An 8,913-nucleotide genomic window follows, 5' to 3' on the forward strand; every position below is an offset into this window, starting at 1 on the left:
TTTTTAACGTTTATTTATTTTTGAGACAGAGAGAGACAGAGCATGAATGGGGGAGGGTCAGAGAAAGGGAGACGCAGAATCTGAAACAGGCTCCAGGCTCTGAGCTGTCAGCACAGAGCCCGACACAGGGCTCGAACTCACAGACTGCGAGATCATGACCCGAGCCGAAGTCGGCCACACAACCGACTGAGCCACCCAGGCGCCCCTCCCCCCGATGTTTTCTGATGCAGGTTTACTTCTGCTCAGAGAGGGTCTCTGGCGGATGCTAACTGGGCTCTGATACCGCTTGGCCCTCTCTCAGCTACGCAAGGGGTTGGACAGGAACCGTTTGCTGGAAATAAGTTATCTGAGCACATGGATGTTGAACGTCACCAGGGCCACCGTGTACAGTTGCACAGGTTGTGCACTTCCTCATCACCCTGCAAATGCTCGGCCCCTCAGAACCAGCCTCCCCGAACCAGGGAGGTGGGTTTTTATGGTGACCGTTGCCCTATCCCCAGCCCAGGTTTCCCCATTCCCTGGCCGCCTCACCTCTCCCAGGCCTTGACCAGCCCCCAGCAAGCCCTGAGTGGTGGGTTCTGCCCTCAGGCATGCAGAATGGCACCCTTTATCGGGAGCCAGCCCACCCTCTGGCGGTGCATGATACCCAAAGATGGACCGGCTGCCGTGGGAAACGCCAGCCACGCTGTTATCTGGGAGGCTCGGCCTGCCGGCCCTGAGGCTCCGATTAGGGAGCATGGCTGTTGGCCTGTGGGTGCCCGGTGGGCGGGGTGCGGAGGCACCCTGGCTCTGCTCCTTTCCTCCATCGCCGCCAGGGCTCGGGGCCCCGAGGGAGAAACCTCGGGACTGTGCAGGTGTGCCCAGCCAGGGACAGCCCGGGAAGCCAGGTCGCCCCCACGCTTCCTCTGCCCTCGGGGACCCCCAGGCCGGCCACCCACGTGCTGGTTCCCGAGTTCTTCCTCCCACGGGAAGGGGGGCCGTCAGCCTCGGGTGGAAGGCGTCGTCGGGGGGAGGGGGGAGCTCGGTGCCGCACAAGGCCAGGATGTTTCAGATGTTCTAGACACTGACAGGGGCATCCCTGTCTTGTCTGTGGTCCCGGCAGAAGGGAGGTCCAGAGAGGCATGGAGGTTCAGAGCCCACGTGCAGGCCGACCAGCGGTTTCTGGCCGTCTGGATACGGGCAGGCCGCGTCGGGATTCTGGACGATTCCCCCTTGACCCGCTGCCACGGGTAGGGGAGCAGGGGTGCGGGGCACAGGCTCATGCCTCGTGGGCTCTGACCCATCGGACGGCTTGACGGAAGAGTAGATGGAAAAGTGAGTGCCCGGCGAGCTCACCTTTAGGCGGCCTTGTACTCCCCATCCCTCCCTCACACATGCCGTCCCCTGAGGGCTGGCCAGCAGGGGGGACCGGAGATCCAGTATGCCCAGGATACAGGGGCATCCTCCTGCCAGCCATGTGGCCTCTTGGGGCCCCAGCATCCTTGTCCGTGTGGGGGATGTTAGGAGACAACAGACTTCGTAGGAGCGTTTGAGCAGGGGTGGGTGACTTTGTGCTGGCCAGACACACCCCTGCCCCTGAGGACGGGCCCCGCGGGGCCAGGGAGGGGGTGGGCTGTGGGCAGAGCCCTGGGCTGGGACCCAGGTGTCCTGGGCGGGTCTGCAAGGGACACGGCCCCTCGTGGGCGAGCTGCAAAGTGACAGTGCCAGCCTCTGCCCCCCTCTCTGGGGGGCTGGTAAAGGGGTGCTGGCCTCCTCGGCCTCATCCTGGTCCCCTGCCATGTTATCTGCCCCGGGGAAGACAAGAACCCACTTAGAACGTTTTAGCCGGGCCTCCCGGCGTATTTACACGTTATCTCTGCCATTAGGCTGGCAGTTATCTGATAATCGGGCCCATTAAGGCCACAGCCTGCCTGATCGGGGCTCCAGGAAGTGGGCCAGGCCACGTGAAGCCTCTGTGGGCCCAGGCAGCCCGGACGGCATCCGAGGCACAAGGCAGCCCGGCCTTCCCGAGCAGAGTGTGTGGGATCTGGGAAGGGACGGCACTCCGAGGGCACGCCCACCCCCGGCCCCTTGTCCTGGGAGGACACCGAGGCCCTGGGCAGGCAGGTAACGTGCCAGGCGTGGGTCTCCCAGGGCGGCCCTGACAATTGTGTACAACCTTGGGGCCTTAAAACATCAGACATCTGCTCTCTCCCAGCACTGGGGCCAGAAGCCCCCAGCCAAGGTGTGCCTGGGCCACGCTCCCTCCGGAGGCTCCAGGGGAGGGTCCTTCCTGCCCCTCACAGTTCCCGGGGCCCCAGTGCAGCTTCCTCCCGACCCATCACTCTGGTCCTTGCCTGTCCTCATGGGGCCCTCTTCCCTGTCTCTTGTGTGTCATTTATAAGGACATTTGTCATTGGATTTAGGGTCCCATCAGATAATCCAGGATGGTCTCATCTTGAGCTCCTGACTTGATCACATCTGCACAGACCCTTTTTCCAAATAAGGGCACGTGCACAGGTTCCTGGTGGATGTATCTTCTGGGGGCCGACATTCGGCCGCTACGGAAAGTCATGTGGCCCGTGCAGCGAGGCCGGGCCAAATCGCAGTCCTGCCTGAGTGAGAATGACGGTCTCAGGGGCTCACAACAGAGGCCCATCTGTCTGTATAAATGTAACAGAATCCGGCGGGGGGCCGTGCACCAAGTGCCGCGGGAGCCACCGCCGGGGCCACGGGAGCTCGGAGCGTTTGCACCCCCAGCCCTGTGGCATGGGTGGCATCAGCCCCCGAGCGTCCACACCCTCAGCTCAGGGAGACCATGCAGAGAGGTGGCAAGACTCAGCGCCCAGGCCTTTCCAGAAAGCAGGTGGCCCCTTGACGAATGAGTAGAAGTTGGCAGAGGAAGAAACCGGTGTTTGAAGTTGGGGCGCGGGGGCAGCAGCATTTGAGGGTCCCCGCCAGTCCCTGTCCCTGCTGATCTGCCAGGAGTGAGCAGAGCCAACATCAGGGCCACTCAGGTGCAGATTCTGGCTTTGCTGAGCCTTTGGGGGGAGAGCTCGGTGCTTTGACTTGGTTTCCCTGCTGTGGACCCTGTGCTAAGGGTGTCGGTAGACTCACACGGCCAAGCCTCGCGCAGCCCCAGGAAGAAGGAAGTATTGGGGTCCCCGTCTCAGAGGTGTGGAAATCGAGGCCCCGCATTTCCACAGCTGCCCGCACAGGCTTGCTCTGTGGATCTGGGGGGGCTCAATCCAATGGGGGCGGGGCTGGGAAGACCGTACGGAGGGACGGGGGCAAGCCTCGTGGACGTCACGTCCTCTGCTCTGAACTGTCTCCGGCGGAAGCAGCAGGGATCGTGTCCCCGGCCCGGGAAAAATGGCCGGCAGTGCCCTGGGCTGCGTGAGACATGTGTCCTAACGGAGCAGCCCTGGTCCCCTGCTCCGGTGCGGCTCAGGAACCCCGTCCTGCCCCTAGCTGTCTCCCAGGCAAGGGCCTGCTGCAGAGGCTGGCCGGCCCCCCGGGAGGCTCAGGCCCCCGGCCCCAGGGCCGCCTCCCTCCTCTGCCCTGCAGCCCCTCCTCCCTCCCCCCCACCCACCGCCCCACCGCCATAGCCGCTCCTCGTGGGGACTGGGGGGCTGCAGAGCGGGACTGCACCTGGCTGGGTGGCGGGGCCGGGTGGTCCCCTCCACTGCGCCCGCCTCACAGCCCCCATGTTTCTCCCCACAGACGAGCTGGAGCCGGTGCTACGGGACGGGCAGAGGTGCGTGCGGGCTCGACGCAGCCTGGCCGAGGGGCTGTCCTGGGGCCCCTTCCGCGGGAACATCCAGAGCAAAGCCTCGTCCCCTGGGCAGGTGCAACCGGTAAGGAGCCCCGGCCCCAGCAGCCCAGCCACCAGCTGCAGGGCAGAGTCCGGCCCGGGGCACAGACCCCTTCTGCCCCGGGAGCTGAGTCCAGGCTACATTCCAGCCCGGGAACACCTGCCACTCTGTGTGCGGTGCGTCGGAGATGGGGACCTGAGACACTGGGACCAGGAAGGCGGGAAGGAGCGCAGGGGAGACTTCCTGGAGGAGGGGTTCTTCGCGTGGGCCCTTGATGGATGAGTAGAGGTTGGCAAAACAGAGGGAGAAGCTGGTGTTTGAACTTGGGGAGGCAACAAGGAACCGAGTGGGGATCCGGGCCTGGCCTTTGTGGGCGGGGCACGTGAGCCGCTTCTGTCGCAGCCGGGGGACCCCTGCGGCAGAGGCCGCGATGCACGTTTTCCCCTGGGTCCTCCCCACGACAGCCGAGGGTGCCTCTGGTGCCCCGGTGTCCTTGCCTCCCTGCGCTTTCTGACCTCCGTCTGTAACCAGGTGGCCCCCCTGGGTCTTGTCGCCTGCGTCTTCCTGCAGGGACACAAAGGTTCCCTTTAAATACATTTCAGGGGCGCTGGGTGGCGTGGTCAGTTAAGCGTCCATCCGACTCTTGATCTCAGCTCAGGTCTATTTTTTTTTTTTCAAGTGTATTTATTTATTTTGGGAGACAGAGAGAGTGAGCAGGGGAGGGGCAGAGAGAGGGAGAGAGAAAGAATCCCAAGCAGGCCCCACGCCGACAGCGCAGAGCCCGACGCGGGGCTCGAACTCACAAACCGTGATATGGTGCTCTGAGCCACAATCGAGAGCCAGATGCTTAACAGACTGAACCACCCAGGCGCCCCGTTCTCAGCTCAGGTCTTATTCTCAGGGTCGTGAGTCCGGGCCTGAATTGGGTGTGGAGCCTACTTAAGAAATATATATATATACGTTTTGGTTAGGAAAGGGCACGGATGTGCGGGCCGATTAAGTATGTTGGGGGCAGCAGAATGGGCAGCATGGGTGTGACGGGAACCAGGAGGGGCCCGGCCGTGCCACTGCTCAAGAAACACCTCCGAGCCCTATTGCCACTCGTCTAAAAGGCCTGGAGGCGCCCTGGGTCGGTCCCCTCAAGCCCAGGCTCAAGGAACCCAACGTGCGGCCATTGCCCTTTCTGGTTCCCGAAGCCGCATTCGGGTGTGATCTGATCCAGGCACACCCTGGCTGCCAGGTGCCCCGCGGTGCTGGGCCTCCTGGTCCCCAGGCCCCGAGTGTGGGCCTCTGGCTGGCCTCCGTGTTGTCCGCAGGCAGCGGCACGGCTGGGAGGGGACCCCCATACCGCGAGGTCAAACGCCGCCCTGACTACCCTGTCCGGCTCCAGCCTGGGAGTCAGAGCCCCTGTTTCTCAGCCACAGAAACCCGGGCCCCGGGAACTCGGCCTGCAGCGTGTCCGCCGGGCAGGCGGGGGGCCGCAGGCAGAGCTTCCAGCTGCAGACCCTCAGACCACCGTCCACGGCCCCCACCCCACCCCCGAGTCAGGCTCTTGAGCTGGGGCCTGGCCTCAGGAGGTTGGAGCAGCTCCCCCAAGCTGAGGCCCCCTGGGCCACCCACACCGCCCGGCACAGCCCAGCAGCCGTGCTCAGAGAAACGGATGCTGGCCCAGGACCAAGGGCTCCCGGCTGCGTGGCCAGACCATCCCCATGGCGTAGGGTCCACATCCCAAGGTCTCCTTCCTCATAGCTACTTCGCTCCCGGGCAGGCTCCTGTCCTCTTTGAGCTTCTGTTTCCTCAGCCTTTGGGACCTCGGTGGGGACACAGGGAGGCCCTGAAGGGTCCTGGAGGCCTGAGCCTGCAGACCCTCCGACCCCCCGCAGAGGAGAGGGTGGGTGGGCGGGCAGAGCCGCGGCTTGTCCGTGAAGCTCCCGGGGCAGCCGTGCAGATTCCACGAGACGATGTGCACGTGGCGCCCAGCACAGGGCATGGCTTGCTTGGCGGGCAGTATGGACAGCCGCCCCGCGGGACGGATGACCCTCTTGTCCCAGGGCTCAAGCAGGGAGAATGCAGCGGAAGCTCCGAGGTCGATGTTGGCTCCGTAAAAGGCGCCTGGCTGGGGTTCCACTAAGTGGACAGAAGCTACGGTGTTCAGAGCAGTCTCTTGAGGCAGTGAGCTCCCGATCACTGGAGGCATACAAGCAGAAGTTGACTTTTCAGAGCACAGGCTACGGAGGAGCAGTTAAGTTGGAAGGAGGAGTAGGTGGGCTGGGAGCCCCCCCATCCTGGGCTCTGAGTTCTCATAAGCTATGACAAGATAAAGGGGTGTGGCTGAGTGTGGCCTGCTCCTCTGTCCTCTGGTCCCTCCTCTGGGGACAGTCAGTCCCTTCCAGGATGGACGTGTATGCTCCAGACCCCCCCACCCCCACCCACACACACACATTGAGGTGTGCCCATCCTCATGCACAGACCCTGGTCTTCCTCCCCCACAGCATACGAGGCAGCTCCCCATTTTACAGATGAGGAAACTGAGGCTCCGATAGGTTGAATGACGCTAAAATGACCGGGATCCGATAGCAGAGGGAGCACTGCACCCCACGTCTGCCCAACCCCAGACCCCTGCAGGCTCCGTAGGGACAGGTCCCAGCCACGTCCCCGCCTGGCCCTCCCCTCCCTCCCGCAGCCTCCTCCTCTCGGAGGGTTTTGTCCTCCTTGGGCCCAGGGCGCAGGTCGGCCTGGGGAGACTTGGCACGAGGCTGGAGACTCTCTCCAGGCGGAGAGATAATGTCCGAGGGGAGCGAGGGACCAACGCCAGGGGAGCCAGTGGCCTTTGAGGCTCTTGCTGAGGAGCTGCGGGAGGAAGGAGCCTCGTCTGCTTTTCGCTGGGGCTTTATCTCCTGCAGAATTAAATCCTTGATTAACCCTTATCTCCCCAGCAGGCGCTATCTGCGCCTTGGCGCCGAGTGTCCAGACACACCGTCCGTGATGATTGATTTCTTAAAGATACGCGCGCCTTTCCGATACTCCAGTTATTGTCTAAATATTTTTGCTAACATTTCAGCGGGCCCCTTATCGAGCTCAGCTGATGGGCCCCAGTTCTCTCCCCCACGCACCTCCCGCCCCATATCGTCCTATCAGCCGCCAGGCCGTTTGTCTCCGCTGTTTGGAGAGGAAGGAGGGAGAGGGGCACCAGTGGGGTGCGACGACCCTTCCCGGCTGGTTTTCTTAGGCCCAGGGCTACTGGCAGGTGGGAGGGGGGACCAGGGTGGCTCCCCTGGCAGTTTCCACACTCACAAGACTTTGGGGATGGGACCCCAGGAAGTACACAGAGTGAGTGCACAGAGCTCGGCAGGAGTCGGGTCAAGAGTGGTTCCTGCACTAGTTTGCCGTGTGATCTTGGGCAGGTCCCTCCCTGATCCAGCTGTGGCTGCCACATCCCAGGGCTTAGAAGCCCAGCCAGTGCTAAAATTTGCAGTCAGATACCAAAAAAATGTTCAGAATGGATGGGTGGACGGATGGGTGGATGGAACCAGAGATCATGCAGACCCTGGGTCAGCCCTGTGCGCACACAGCCGCTTCCCATGGCCTTGGGCATCATTCAGCTCTGCGGGCCTCAGTCCTCATCTGTGAAATGGGCTCTTCGCAGGGTATGGGGGAGGCAAGGACAGAAAGGCGGTTGCCTCTGGGAGGGTAAGCAGGATGGAGACAGGACTTGTCAGGATGAGCTGAAGGAAGGAGGTGGGTGGGGGCCTGAGTCAGAGCCCAGCCCAGGCCCGCCCCAGCCCTGACCTCCCATTGACCTGCCCTACAGTGACCGGGGGGACTGGCCAACCCGCTGACCTTGTGCAGAGCGGTCCGGCTCCCTGGGCTGGGCCGCCCCCTCCCCATGCCAGAGCACGGCCCCCACCTCCCCCTGACGGTGCTGCCTGAGATGCGCGGCGAGGTTTGGGAACAGCCTCAGCGGATGCGGCAGAGATAGAGTTTCTGATGGTTATCGGCAGGCACAGAATCCAGACGCTGACCTCTTTGTTGGGGGAGACAAGGAGTGGTCCCAGATGCACCCAGAGAACTTCAAGAGGCTGCCCGTTATCTCAGGGCTGGGTGGGGCCGTCCTGGACCCGGGAGGGAGGGACAGGCAGGACCCCAAGGGGCTGCAGGCAGGGTGGGTGGAGGGGCGTCTTCCTGAACCCGGACACGGCCTGTCCAGGGTGAGCTGGACACAGGGCACCGAGCCTGGGGGCGTCTGTGCAGGGAAGGCAGCCGGGAGCACCGGCCGATGGTTTTGGCAGAAGGGCCAGGCCGTCCCTCCGGGCTTACACCCCATTTCACTGCCCATGGGCAGGGCAGGGCAGGGTCGGTCAGGAAGAGGGCCCCCCTCAGGCCAGCGCCTTCGGGCACCAGAGAAAGGGGCTTCTGTTCCAAGGCTGCTCGGAGTTGGAGGGGAAAACGGGAGGAGGAAAACCAGTAACTGGGCAGCCGGGTGCTGTGTCCGCCCCTCCACGGGGCGCCGGCGGGGCAGGGTGGGGGCCGGCCCTGCAGCCCCGGGAGGCCAGGGAAGGTCTTGTCCCCAGCCGTCCCCATGTAAGTGCGGAGGAGCACAGGGCCAGGTGGGGCAGCCCCAGACCGTCTTGGGAGTCGGTGCAGGGCAGTGGTGCCCTGTCGTGCGGGGCGGCCGGCAGCACGCAGGCGCTCGGCCCCAGTGGGACCGGGGCACGGCCGCCTCTGTTCCGGCAAGTACACGGAGAGCGAGGGTTCTGCAGCGTCAGCAAAGCCGTGCGTGTTTTTATCATGCCGGGAGCACGCTGCTCCTGCGAGCGATAAGCATTAAACCTACCGGGAGGCTGTCAGTCTCAGTTTGAGGGTTAGAAATATTGGGACGAATAATTAGATTTCATATCGTTACCACAGCGCCAATCGGAGGATCAGGCAGATTAATTTTTTTCGCCATCCTCGGCTCATTAATATTCATTAGAGACTCAGGAGGCCCGGCCCCGCCTTGCTGCAAGCCGCTGTCCAGGTCAGGGCAGCTGGGACACTGCCGGTCACCTGCCGCAGGGGCAGCCCCACCTGGCCGCTAGTCCCCCCCCCCCCCCCCCCCCCCCCCCCCCCCCCCCCACCC

At 63.5% G+C, this 8,913-nt stretch overlaps 1 protein-coding gene across 1 annotated transcript in view; it reads left to right on the forward strand.

The window, feature by feature from the left end:
* ZFPM1 (zinc finger protein, FOG family member 1) overlaps positions 1–8,913 on the forward strand; it is a 68,947-nt gene that overhangs the window by 50,221 nt on the left and 9,813 nt on the right. The window contains 1 exon segment of the mRNA XM_049622395.1: positions 3,703–3,836. Within this exon segment, the coding sequence (XP_049478352.1) occupies positions 3,703–3,836 (134 nt within the window).

Source organism: Panthera uncia (genome assembly GCF_023721935.1).
Source record: "Panthera uncia isolate 11264 chromosome E2 unlocalized genomic scaffold, Puncia_PCG_1.0 HiC_scaffold_20, whole genome shotgun sequence".
In the NCBI taxonomy this organism is placed as follows: Eukaryota; Metazoa; Chordata; class Mammalia; order Carnivora; family Felidae; genus Panthera; species Panthera uncia.